This window comes from Prinia subflava, chromosome 2, assembly GCF_021018805.1.
Source record: "Prinia subflava isolate CZ2003 ecotype Zambia chromosome 2, Cam_Psub_1.2, whole genome shotgun sequence".
Lineage (NCBI taxonomy): Eukaryota > Metazoa > Chordata > Aves > Passeriformes > Cisticolidae > Prinia > Prinia subflava.
Genome location: NC_086248.1, coordinates 93,483,239 through 93,497,842, shown reverse-complemented (window position 1 = coordinate 93,497,842; position 14,604 = coordinate 93,483,239). Strand labels below are relative to the sequence as shown.

Genomic DNA, 14,604 nt, shown 5'->3' with positions numbered 1-14,604 from the left:
CTGTTAACCCTTGCTTGGCAGAAAGAAACTTTCCTTAGACATTGATTCTCATGACTGGTGGTTTTCGGAGAGAGGGAAGCGGCCTGGGACCGAAGTGATAAAGCACGACTGGAAGAAACCTGATGGGCAAAGAATGAGAGGAGTAGCCTTTGGAGCTGGACTTTTCTTGCATAATGTCAGCCATGGACTGAACTTGAGTCTCTTTTGAACATAAACTGCATTTTTGGGTGGATGCAGCTGCCCTTGCTTTTGCTACAGTGACTGGCACTTGAAGAGTGGAGCGAGCAGAGAAAAGAGGGGGAGGGTGAGGTGGCGCCCTCTGCCCTCAGGGCAGACCTGCTCCTGGAACCCCGGCCCCTGGGTGAAAAGGGGAGAGCTTGGCATGCAAGTATCCTTAAAAGAGCCCTGTATGTAGTTGTGGCCTATGAGACAGCGGTGAGAGCGCTGGACATAGGAAAAAGAGAGAGTCACCCTGGCAGACTTCTCTGGGCGGTGCCACGGATGACATGAGAACACATAAAAGGTGGACCCGTGTTTTCTGAGGAACAGTCTGTGGTGCGAGAGAGACTCCTCTCTCCCTTGCTGAATTGAAGATTAGTTTGTTTTTGAGTGGTGATTGTTTGATCTAAAACCCAAGGGTTGGTCTGTGAAGAGTGATGGGTGGGGAGGTAGAAACTGGGAGAAGAAATGTTCTAAGAAGTTTTTATTTCTGTCTCTGTGTGTGTTTAAGAGTATTTCTGTCCCTGTTCTTATGTAATTAATAAAGTTTTGGTGGGGTTTTTTTTGTTTTCAAGATTTAAGCCTGCTCTGCTCTGTTCCTAATCACATCCCACAGGAGTTGTTAGAGAAAAAACATATATTCATGGGTGCACTAACATCTGGCCAGTGCTAACCCATGACATGCAAGTAAGGCAAGAATTTGAGAGGGAGGAAGTCTGTTCTGGCTGAAGTGGTTTTGTGGCCAACAGGTAGTCCAGTAACTGTGATTTCACAGATACCTGTAGGATAATCAAGATATAATAAGACTGCACCACCCACTGTGTGTTGTGACTCTCTAACACCAGCTAATCTGTCATCTTGTCAGTTCCATTTTCTATTTATGGGTACTCTCAAGCTTGATTTCCATCAGAAATGGTAGTATTTCACACCATCCATTATGTACCATAGAGAAATTTATGGATTAAAAATAACTACAGGTAATTTTATTGTGGAACTAATTTATTTCCACCCCTGCATTGTTCTCCAGTCTGTACATATAGAGATATATAAACTGCAGCTTCTGTCAAAATGCACATGCAGGAGTGCAGTATGAAGAGACTTCTTATTTAATGAGGCTTCTTATTTATGTGAGAAAATTCACATATTTTCCAGTATCCCATTTTCTTTACCATGCAGCTGAAGTTGCTGTATTTTCTTCTTTTGCCATGTTGGATGGAGATGTAGAATCATAGAATCATTTAGGTTGGAAAAGATCTTTAAGGTCACCAAGACCAACCATTAATCTAACATGACCAGCTCCACCACTGGTCTATGTCCCTAAGCACCACGTCTGCACACCTTTTAAATACCTCCAGGGATGGTGACTCCACCTCTTCCCTGGGCAGTGTGTTCCAATGCTTGACAACCCTGTGTAGTTAATAATCGTTTGCAGAAGACATGTCCTCTTGTTCAAGTAGAATTGTGCTTTCTGGTTTTGAGTATCTGGTGTTATCCTTTCCCTTCAGTCATAGAATAAATCAATATTAAAAATTAATTTTTGACAGATTATGCTTCAGAACACAATGCATATGCTTCTTCTTACATCACCATCTCTGTGTCTTTTCTCCTCTCTCTTTTGTCTTTCTCTTCTTCTATGCTGTTACAATACCTTTCAGAGAAATATTAGGCTGAGAAAGAATTAATTGGGAAACCAGGTCATGCCATCTTCTTTCCTCAAAATTGTAAGTTACTTCATTTTCGGTAAGCATTTGTTTAGTCTGGAGAGGGAGATGGAGATTTGAGAATTTTTTTTTACAATGGTTTAATCTCATTGTTTTGTGTCCTGTTTCCCAGGACATTTCTGTGTGTCCAGGGAAACATTCTCTGTCTTTGTAAAACTTCTACAAAGCTGAAGATTCTAATGTGTCTATCCTTACTGTTCTTTTAACTGCATAGATTTTTTACATAAACAACTTTCTTACCTGGGCTTTTCCCAACCATGAGTGATAAAATTTGACTTTTTTTTTTTGGTTGCTTTTGGAGAGTCTCTGGATTTCCAGAACTATCTTAGAACTGTTTAGTTTCAAACAAGAAGCTACAAGCTACAAGCTTAAAAGCCACCCTGCAGTTCTCTGAAATTCTAGAATCAACAAAGAAAGATATTTTAATTTAGCCAAGAGTCTACTAGCCAGCAATCTAAAGACTCTCACTAGAGATGTTTCCATCAGTGTGAAAGGTACCATGCCTGCCTCTGGTTATAGCTCTCTGATGCCAGATACTAACAATAAAACTGTAAAATTTTGAAGATGATGTCAAATTCTTTCACCTTTTTCCTTTAACAAAACAAAAAAACCCAAATCCAAAACTACAAAACAACCAACTACAAAAAGTTCAATATAATAATAACAATAATAACAACAACAACAACAATAATAATAATAGCCCTGCAGTCCCAAAAATCCTCCTGAACCTAATCTCTGAAGCTGCTTCATGCAGGAAGCTGAAGTTTTTGTGTGAAAATAGGATCTTATTCTCACTGCTCTTGCCACATCTGTCCCCCTAAGTTAGAACAGCCAGATCTGGTTGTTTCTTAAAGCTATTTAACAGAGATATTTCATTTTCCAGTAGCCAGAGTCACAATTAACAAGCAAGAGCTGTTTGTTTAATTGCAGTTTCTCCCGATTTTGTAATACCATTCCTTATGATTTTTCTTCACAGTATTTTTTAAAAAAATTAATTTTGTTATATGGCAGTTATTGGCTTGCCATTCTTTTGAACAGTCTGAATTAGTTTTATTGGGCAGCTATAAATTCCAGCCAATGTCCTTACTGCAAGTATTAAAATCATTAATCATTCAGTTAATTGCTTATTGGCATTCTTTTGGAGCTTCTAGGGTTTAGTAAAGTCTTTGCTAAGTAAGATGGACAAACTTCCACCTAACATGAGGAAGGAAGACATTATTTCTTATGGAAAGGTAAGGTGACAAATCTGTAAGATATTTTTATAGTGTCCACCTCAGTGAAATGTAACATTTAGGAAAGACGCGTCTGGTATACACATTTCCACTTGAGACCCATGCTCAGGTTGCAGGTGCTGAGGTTGTACATGAAGAAAAGTTCATTAAAAGGAGGGGAAGGTCTGATTTGTTTTGTTTTTCTGTAACAATATTAATGAGGAATAGGTAAGCCTGCTTTGGGATTTCAAAAAGACAATTGTCTTAAACTTCGGGTCTGCAGGTCAAAGAGTAAAGCCCAAGTTGGTTTTTAGGGCCCTACTAAAATTATACTCTGCAGCTAAGAATACCAAATAGAGAAAGTACAGAAAAATCCATAGTGAGAGCTTACACAATCAATGCAGATCAAGATAAATTTTAGATTTTTTTCAAACATCTTCTTTTTGTTTTTCTAAATTATATTGGGCCATACAAATAACATTAAAGATTAATGCTAAAAGTGAATAGATTTACAAAACCATTTCTTTTCAAATTAAAATACTATTACAGCAGAGAGAAGAGGTACAAAACAGGATAGATCATGAAGAGAGAACAAGATATTTCTGTACCCTGTCTATATTATATTTCTGAAAAGAAAATTTCACTAACATGAGGTGTGAACAAGTTTGGACTTACTCTAAGTTTACAAAAGCTTTAAACTACTCCTTTATATCTCTCAATTTGCTTTTTGCCAAAACACATCTTCCTTTCTTCCCAAGATAAATGTGCAGAGAGGGGAAAGCAAGAGGGCCACCATGAACCTTTCCCACTGTGTGTTCAAAATTGACAGTACATTCTTGCACTGTTAAAAACGTGCAAGGATGTGCCTTGAATAAGGGTGTGCTGTCTTTGGTATATGTATTGTTAGATGGAGCTATTTCTGTAACTGAAAACATCCAGCAGTGAAAGTATAAAATTGGAAGGAAATTCCAAAAATATTCTGTGCATTCTCTAGTCACTGAGAATGGGAGAAATAATGTGGTTGCACATATATATTAAATGAAAAAATCAAGAACAAATCTTATTTATATTCGGTATATGCTGAGAAAGAAAAATAATGGGGAAAGAGTTAAAAACCAAACCAGAGTAAACTTCAATAAACTGGTGAAGATAAGAAACAAAAAAAGGCAATCTTCTGCTTTGCCAAAAGATAAAAGTTTGTAACTAGCATGCTGTTCGAGTGATGACATATGGCCCAGCATCATGGCCTGTCTTTCTCTGAAATGAAACTGAAATACATGCCCAAGTTGAGAAGAATGGGGAGAGTGATGACTGAAATTATTTGAACTGAGCAAACCACTAGATAATACCTGAGAAAATCAGAAGAAAAAGATGTCAATGTGCTGAACATATTGCCATAAAAAGTGACGTAATAAGATGATCTCAGTATAGGCACCAAAAATAGAAAATGAATCAGGAGTACCTAAACAAACACTACAATGAGATAAAGAAGCGAGGATGGGAAATGAACCTGGAAAAGAGGAAGAGTAGTCAGAACAAGCATCTAAATGCAGTCTGAGTGGAACTTTCCTTGGTGTTTTGGTACAAGCTCTGGAGAGCCTACTGGAGAGCAGTTATCATTTGCATCCATGTGTATGAAATATATTTTGGTAAGATACAGATGCTAAACATTTTATATATGCAGATGTGACAAATTGTGGAGTTACATATTCATAGCTCCAAACTCTCCTAGCTGCCTATCTGGAGATATTATGGATACATTGGGGTCAGTGTATCTGACCACTGTTAAAAGTGTGACTTTGCACCAATTCTGTAGAAATATAATCAAACTCTGCTGGCTTTTTCTTCTTATTATGAAAGATCAATAGGGGAGACATTTTTATAATTAAATAATCATTTATTGTGCTAAAAGTAGTTCACCTTTTAATAGTCCTGCTCAAAGTCATCTACTTTCAGAAAATTTACATTTCAGATAAATCCTTATTATAAATATAATGAATACCTCTCAGAAAAAAAAAAGCTTTCGACATGGAATAAACATTTAAGCACAATCATTTCACACAATGCTTGCTGTCCTAAAATAAACAAATACTTACAAAGCTGACTATTTTTGCACATTATTTAAGATAAAGAAATTGAGGCAAAAAGTTGAGACACTTTTCAAAGGCTGCTTAGCACATTACTGGCTGAAGAGAGGGATCATATCTTTCTCCATCCATCTGCATGTACCTGAGTATTTGGAATACAATATATCATTGTCATCTTGAAACAGTCTTTAACTTTTACTGTTTTGTGGAACTGTTTAGTAATTATTTGATTAGAATTGACATCTGATTAAATATTTTATTCTCTCTGTAGTCTCTCGATATACACAGCATGACTTTCTGCCCTGCTAAGTGAGGATTTACTGGGTTAGATGTTGATTCAGTAGGTTGCAAGTGGAGTGCTTGCCCCTTGAGGGTCATATTAAAGCTCGAGGGGAGATTTTTGAGCAACACTGCATCTTAAAGATGATATATCAAGCTGATAGATACATGGCTCTTCTGTTGAGAAATTCACAGTAGAATTATTGCTTGCTGCCAGTTATTACTTGGGTAGTAAGGAGTCTCTTGGGGATATGGATTGGATAAAAAGGGTTAAGCTGGGGGAAATGTTACACTGAAGACCTTGGTGATGAGGAATGCTTGAAATAGTCAGAGCATGTTTTGTGTGCAAATTAGAATTACCATTTTGGGGGGTAAGTGCTCTGCCGTTTTAATGAGCAAATCGTGATTAGTTTAATAGAGCACCTTTCTCATTATGACTCAGCAGAGACTTGACAATTTATTTGCTGTACCCTTCTGCCCCCCTGCCCCTTTCCTTTGGAGAACACTCACTAGTACATTGCTGAGGAAATTCTCTGTGGGCTACGGGAAGCCTTGCAGATAAATACGACTGCTGTCTATGGAAACATGTTGGTTTGACAAGCCTAGTAGTGGGCTGGGCTTGTTCTACGGGCCAGGCGACTTTCACAGAGATTTGTCCAAATTTTCTACTCTTCCCTCTGCTGTGCTTTTGTTGGTAGAAGAGATTTGAACATTTAGCTGAGATTACCTACGCCATTAAAACAACATCCACACTGTGGAATTGTTATTGACATTTAGACAGCTACATCTTTGTTTTTTGATGAACATTCCTGTATCGCTATAATAACCACCTCTATACATACATAAAGCTTAATCTGAGCTTTTACTTTGTGGATCTCAGAGAGCTTTACAAAGAAGGATAAGTATTATTATCTCAGTTTAACAGATTGGTAAATGAAGGACAAAGGTGATGTGTCCTGACAGAACTGCAAATAAATTTAACACTTTTGCCTCCTCAGTGGGTTGCCTCACACTGTCCCCTCAGTAACATGAACTTTGACTTCCTGGCCAAATTACTAGGTCAGCTAATTAGATTAATTTTTAGATATAGCTTTTTTTTGCAGTGTAAAATTTCTGTGTGAACTTTGAAAGGTGGCACATTTTAATCTGCAGATGGTTTAGTTTCAAACGAGGTAGTACCCTGCTTTGAAGGGATATTGACACTCTCTGTCAGCATCTGCTTAGAAAAACACTTAAAAACCCTGAACAAGAACTTTTTACTTGAATTGCATCATCTTTCCCGTGCTGTCTCAGTTTGCCTTCTTCTTCAGGAATCACCTTATAAAGGATGCCAAAATAATACATGATTATCTCTGAGTACTCTACTTTACATCCATAAGTTTTAAAACCTATTATTGTACAACTTAAATCCAACTCTGCTTATGTTGCTGCTAAACAGAACAATGTTATGTAAGGTAAATAAATGTGTTCTCCATTTTATTGTGAGTGAATGTCATGTGCAGAGACATTTGTGTGCAAATGCTTGGTTTTGATGGCTCAGCTGGAGGGATATTGGGGCTGTTTAGGTTAATCCAGCCACCTTCTTCCCTCTGAGGTGAGGCACTCACAAGCTCTTTTTGGGCCTTGAAGGTGTTGGTATGGGGTTTGCAGACCATGAATTACGTTAGTCCAAGAGATTTTCTGGATTTGGAAACAGGAGGATTTTCAGGTTTACTTGGGATTTACTGGCGCCTTATTGCCTAGTTGTAGATAGCAGCAGCAGCAGGAAGGAACATCCAAACACAGTTATTATTATATGTTATTAATGTTATTATATGTTTTCTTTTTCACACTGACAGAGAGGAACAGAAGGGAATGAGGGAAGCTGGAGGTTCTGTTCTACTTCATCTTGTCCTGAAAAAAGACAGGAAGGCTGTAGGACTGGGGGCCAACTCTCAGAAGTACCTGACAACTCCAGTACCCCAGAAGCCAGCTTTTAGTAAAAATTGTATATGGGAACTGACAGACCTTGAAATTAATGTAAAGGGTACAAGTTTCCTAGGTTGGAGCGGGGCATGTTTTGTGCCTTTCCCTGTAATATAGTTTGGATCTGGAGATTAAAAATGTTGAAGTGCCCCAGATATAAACATATATAAATATAATATATATATATTATATATATATATAAGTATAGTCAAAGTAAAAATATCAGATGCTAGAGTTCACATATCTGTTAAGGTATATATCAGTATAAATAAAAACTATTACATGTGACTGATGTCTTTCTTTTTTGGACTTGATGCATCCTTTCACCTGTCTCAGGGAGAGAATGACTCAGACAGTGTATCACAATGTCTGTTTCTTCCCTCTTAGTAACCACCTCATATATAGGTGGTAAATGAAAATCATAAAGCTTACTGTAAATTACTGTTTGCTCATCTTAAAACTTACAGCTTAGGCCCTGAGGCTTACAACTACACTTTAAGGTAGAGATCTGTGAGACTGGTTTTTCTCCATTAGAGACAAGAAGAAAATAATAACAGCAATGAAAAAGAATTTTTGTTGGAAAGACCAAAGGAAAAAAGCAAATGGTAACTACTGGACCATGAAAAGCAAAACTATTATACAAGGGTTTAAATGACAAAGGCAGTAACTTTCCAGTGTTTTAACTCTAGGAAAGAGCTGCTGAGGTATGGCTACAGATGTGTTATACAGAAAAGTTACAGATATGCTTAAATACAGAAAGTTTTTTCAACAGATTGATTTCTTGTTAAAGAAAAAGCAAACCCATAAACTCACAGGTGTAAATTGTCATAGTTCTTTTTACTGCGTGCAGTGAAATTTGCAGCAGTTAAAGGTCATTGGTGGTATCATTACTGACACATTTTGATCTGCAGTTCCTTGGACTTCATAAAAATTAATTTCTTTAACACAACAGTGGGCTTGAGACTGAGACTTCAGTGAATCTATTTTGATTTCTACCTAAAAATGTTCTTAACTTAAAATTTCAGCTGTTTTCTTTTTCAGTTATTAATTTACAGAGGTGAGAAGGTATCTGAATCATAAAAAGACTGATCAATTCGACTCATTCTGGGTAACATTTATGTAAGCATTTCCTTAGCTTCTCAGGGTGGCAGAGCTGGGCACAGGGAGAAGGAGATAATATTTGAACAGGTGGTAGAAAATATGTTGCTTCTGAATTACTTTTGGTGTTTGGAGGTTTGCTTTTAGCAAGATGATATTCACGTATTGGAAAGAAGAAAATTAAGAATCAGCATTGTTCAGTAGTGAAAATGTTAAACTAAATGGACCATGTTAACATTACTGTTGATCCTGAGGAACAGTTTTTCCAGTATATGGAGCATTTTGTTTCCACGTGGCATATGTTCTCCATGGTTTTCTCTGCTCTAATTCATCCATGTTTTTCAACAGCTCCAGATGGCGTGATGCCTCCAAGGCTTTCATCTGCCACTCCGACCAGTCTTCAGGTTGTCTGGTCTACACCAGTTCGCAACAACGCCCCAGGCTCGCCCAGCTACCGACTCCAGATGCGGCGGAGGCGTTCTGCTGGTGACATTTTAGAGTACGCGGAGCGCAACGAGACTGCCACCCACTGCTGAGCCAGAGCCCCCTTCCCGTGAACACGGCTCACCTTTAGGGGGGCTGGTCTTGTTACAAGACGTAATGTTTTAGTCTTTCTTGACGTGCTGGGGTGTGTTCTGAAGTAACTCGTGCTGTTTTTCCTTGCAGTTTGCTTCCCAACCCTACTGCTTCTTTACGGCACAGGGTCGGAGACCTGCAGCCCTACACTGAGTATGAGATGAGGGTGGTTGCCTCCAATGGTTATGGAAATGCTTATAGCAACTGGACTTCAATGACTACAGCAGAGGACAGTAAGCACTCAGATCTCTTTTAGCTCCCTTTTAGCAGAAAATATAAAAAACAGTCCAGCCGCCATTGTACTTAATTTCTTTAAGTTATCTAGCTTTCTCAGTTATATAGCAGTAATGTATTTCATTCCCTATTGAAGTAAAAATTCCTAAAGGATCAAGTATCTGTTGTCTTACATATTAATTTTAAAATATAGATATTTACATATGTATTTTGTACGTAATAAGCAGTAATTATATACAGAAATAAGCAGTATCTTATTTCTGTATGTAATATCCCTCCAGCAACATATGGTTAGTTGAAGATACACTGGTAAGTACAGCTTTATAAGTGATGTTCCTTTATATTCAGAGACTTGATTCTGATTTCAGTCATATCAGAGAAAATAAGTTGAAGTAAATAGTATATGACAGTTGTCTTATCTCTGTGTTGAGAATACTCACACAGAACTTTTCATTCCCAGTGATCTTTGTTAATTCAAAGTGGTGATCTATAGTCTGAAATTGGGTTTGTCATTATCAATCCCATCACTTTCTTTGTTAATAGTTCTATGTTCTCCAGACTCACTCCCCACAATCTTTTCCAGAGTCCCTTGATTTAGCACCCAGCTGTCAGTGTATAGGTGTGATCAGTTAGTTGACAGGATAGGATTTTGAACCTGATTCAATATGGAAACATAAACATATGACGAAATTTGAGCTTGTTGTTCATAATACAAATAGAAAACAAACAACTTCCAGCTTTTTTTTTAAGAAACTGAGCTTTTAGCTTTCTTGTACAAGGCAGCAGGATATCTAACACTCGTTTTGCAAAGATTCAGTGCTTGTGATGCAACTTGATTTTAGTCCCTTCTCTAAATGGACAACTGTCTATGTTGAGAAAACATTGAGCAGAAAATGCTTTTTTCTCACAATTGTAAAGCATTTCTTTTCTTTGAAGCTGAAGAAATGATTCACAACAGAAGTTTATCTGATAAATTCATTTAGGATCCAAAGGTATTAATGCTTCTATGAACACACTACCTATAAGTATAAACTTAAGTTCTGAACTTGGTCTTTAGATACCAGAGCTGTGTGATCTACCTGTAGCAATCCTTGTTGAGATTCAGTTATTTAATGACATGGTTTGCTAACAAAAGTAGATACAATATTATTGAATTTGTCTGCATTCATAGTCAAAATACAACCATTCTCCTATGACTATTTTGTTCAAATTGCTAAATAAATAATTATTTAGCTCTGGTCTGATAGTCCTCATAGTCTCTCTTTTCAATACAAGGAGGACAGAAGTACATTTGAAAGGCATCACTTGTTGCTGATATGAAAATTATTTTTGTGCAAAGTAGTAGGTATACAATTTTAAAATCCTGTTTTGAGGAGTTAGGGTGGAAGACCTACACAGGAGATGCAGCAGTATCCAACAACCCTTGTCATTTAAAAAAAAACCCACCCAACTTTCAGTGGTGACAGAGGACTCTGTGGTGTCATTGTGGAGAGCTGCCATCTGTGAAAAGATATTCAGCTCAGTTGCTTAAGACTGAATGATTGTCACTGGGTCTAAGCAGTATTTTTGTCAAGGTTTCAACATGTTTCTTGTGAAACTGCCTATACTGACAGTTTGTTGCAGAATACAATTTAATAGCGGAAATTTCCCATATATCTTACTCTGTTGAACTAGATGTGTGTCTACATGTTCTTATTGATTTTTTTTCAGTAAATGTATGTAATTTTTGTTTCATCAAAGTGTAAAGTATCTGTAGGCATAAAATAGATGAGTGTGTGTGTCTGTGTGCAGCAATAGATGTGAATGAATACATCCACTTTTCAAATCAGTAGAGTTCCAGTAATACAAGCTGATGATTTCACAGTATATCTGTGTACTATATTTTATTTATGATAAATATCTGGTAAAATAGGAGGATATTGGGAATCATTTGGGGAACATTAGCAAAAGATGCTGTAAAAATATGTTGTATCTGACAATGGAATATCTTAGTATACAGATTAGTAGGTTTGGGGTATTTTTTTAAAGCAAGAAAAACATGCAGTAAAGAATTTTCAAATACTTCATTTACATGATTGTGACTCTAGTAACTGATTCCATGCATTTTTTAAAGTCTAACCTGCCCATGCCAGATAACAATAATATACATAACTATGAATATTTTAAAACCTGCTAAACATGCATTAATAAAAGATATTTGTTCCAGTGATCTTGGTAAGTATAGCATCAGACTTTTTACTGCCAAAATATCTACAGATAGAAACACTTGATGAAGTTTCTGAATTAGAGCTTGCTTTCAGTAACTTGAATGTAAATTTTAGATAGCTCTCTTGCACTCAGTGTAAAGACCACTGAGCTGAGAGCAGAATCTCATACATTGTATGCAGAAATAAAACTGAACCTTTTAGATACAATACAGGAGATACAACTTAGGTTTTCCCTATTGCTATGGGGAATCTTTGAGCTCTCTGGGATTTGCAGAGACATTGGTTAGTTATCTGAAGCTGCCCCAATGGGAGCTGCTGGGTTCCTGTGGTGTAGGTTTAAGACTTGCAAAATTATATTGTCTGATAGCAATCCGCATGGTGTAACTTTTGTTCAGAAGGATATCTCCCAAATGAGAAAGGTGCTTTTTGTAGTGTGCTTGAGAAAATCCACCATGACTTGGACAAGTGTTAAGATAGCAAAATTTCTACTTTAGAGAAAATCTTCCTCTTACTTTATTAGCTTTTGTACACCCCAGAACCTGTCTGCAGCCCAGTGAGTTGCATACAGCAGAACATCTCAGTCCCCAGCACATTCTCTGCCCCGGCTGCATTTCAATTCTGTGGGTCGGTGTACAACTCCAGTATGAAGAGCTCTTACTAAAGCCCTTTTAAGAGTGCCTGGCTTGCACTAGCTGGAAAAGAAGACTTTGCAAGTTACCTAGCAGGCAGCCCAATTTTTTATTTTTTTATTTCTTGCATAAGTGACTTCAGGTCCATCTCTTTTATGCATAATTAGGTTAGAGGCAAGCCCAGTGTTTCTTCACAATAAGTAAGGGCAAAAGCACACAGTAGTCACTGGAGATCATTACATATTGAAGTTGCTGGAAATAAAAAAGCAATAAAATAACAATAAAAAAAGAACTCCTGCAATGTATCAACTGAGCTACTTCTTGTCAAATCAGGGAAGCATTATTCCTGTCACAGGGAGTGCACCTCTGGCATGCTTTGGCTCCAGGATGAAAATCCTGAGTCTCTGGCGAGATATCACAGATTGAACTCCCTCATGAGAGGAAGAGGAGGGTCAGGTACTGATCTCTTCTCTGTAGCTACAGTGACAGGACCCAAGGGAGCGGCCTGATGTTATGTCAAGGGAGGTTTAGATTTGGTATTAGAAAAAAGTTCCTCTCTCAATGGCTGGTTGGGCAGAGGAACAGGCTCCCCATGGAAGTGTTCACAGCCCATGCCAGACAGACTTCAGGAAATATTTGGACACAACTCTCAGGCACAAGGTGTGACTCCTGGGAACTTCCTGTGCAGAGTCAGGAGTTGTGCTTCGAAGGTCCTGATGGGTCCCTTTCAACTCAAGATATTCTATGATTCTCCTAAATCTTCCTGATGTAGACAATGAAGAGAGCCAATGCAGAACAAGAGGGTGAATAATGCAGTTTTCCACCTTAGGAAGCTCTTGCTTTCTTTGCTTATGATATTTGTTGTCTGGGAAGACAGGTCTCCTACTCTAGCCCTGTAAGTTAGGTCCATATAATTGAGGCATATAAACGAATCCATAAATAGTTGATGTGAATGTGTTCACATGAGCTCAAGAAGGAAAAAAAGGAAACTGAAGTAAAAGATGAAATTTGGTGAGGTGACAAAGGAAAGAGAAGTCATGTGAAATACTTGATAGGGTGATTAGCAAAAGGACAGAACAATCAAGCTGATACAGTAGTGGCACATATGATAACATGATCATATGATATGTAGTGCAAGCTGAGCATGCATAGCTACAGATTAGGAATTAGAACCTTATTGACTGGTAGAACTGAAGTTCTGGAACCGATGTGCATTTGGAGCAGTAGAGGGCAGAAAGTCTGAATACTCTGAACACAGCTCTTAATACATATTTGAAGGGGTTCATATGGATTGCATGTCATTGCATGAACAGCTTAATGACTTTTGAGGTCTGTGATCTCATGTGATAAAAGATTCCTGTGGTCCCTTATGCCCCAAGCTACACAATTTGGGTTTGCTGCTGGGTGCAGTCAGCAATATATGAAAGACACCGCATTCTGTTAATATGTATAATTTCATTGTCTGCATTCTGAAAAGAGTAAATGATTAAAGAGTAACAGGCACAGAATTTTATTCTGCTTAGTTTAGAGAAAGTTTGCCAGCACATCAGGTACTTCTCATTAGCTTTAAAGGGTATCAGTTCAGGTACATGTCTTAGTATATTAAACATAAATGTAGATTCCCCCCCAAAAATACAACCATGAGAGTATAACTCCTTGATTTCCAAGTCTCACAGTAAGTAAACAAATGTGTTTTTCTAGTAAGGGTATTATAAAAGATTAATGATAGGTTTGTGCCTTTATTTTAAGTCAAGTCTGAACTTTTGAAGCAGATGAGAGAAGTAGTCCACCATAAAAGATAATTTCATTTGCTGAAATGAAACTACCTTCTAGCATTAATACTGTAATGAAATGGTTTGAAATATGAACTAAGAATCTTAAGGACAAAGATGCCCACTGTTCCATCTTCAGTAGTTACTTCTATAAACAATTACATCCATGTAAAAAGCTTTATGATTTTATTTTTATCATTGACAGGCTGAGCTGTGTAGCTGTCATACTTTGCAGTCTTCCCTCCAGTGACAACCACATTGACAACATGTTATACTCCACATTGATTTTACAGTTAAGGAGCTGATTGTGATATATAGGGATTTTAAGAATTCAGCTGAGAGGATGACTTTTGCCTTTTATCATTCCATTAAAATTTTATAACCATCTTTTTCATGTCATTTCATCCATGAATTCTTACTTTAGAAAGTGATAGCTACTGCTGCGAACATAACTTTTTTCATGTTCAGAGCTTTTTATTGTATTAGCAAACTATCCCAATTATAGTTAATACTCATGTTTTACATAATTGTGGTGACCCTTTCAACCAAGCAGTATTGTGCCAGTTGATTTGTACATAGAATTAGATGATTCTGCTTGCCATTTAA

At 37.4% G+C, this 14,604-nt stretch overlaps 1 protein-coding gene across 1 annotated transcript in view; it reads left to right on the top strand.

The window, feature by feature from the left end:
* The window catches only part of USH2A (usherin), a 372,599-nt gene that overhangs the window by 225,473 nt on the left and 132,522 nt on the right, over window positions 1-14,604 (top strand). Inside the window, exons 39-40 of the mRNA XM_063391039.1 lie at window positions 8,929-9,079; window positions 9,247-9,389. Of these exons, the coding sequence (XP_063247109.1) occupies window positions 8,929-9,079; window positions 9,247-9,389 (294 nt within the window). The remainder of the gene's footprint in view (window positions 1-8,928; window positions 9,080-9,246; window positions 9,390-14,604) is intronic.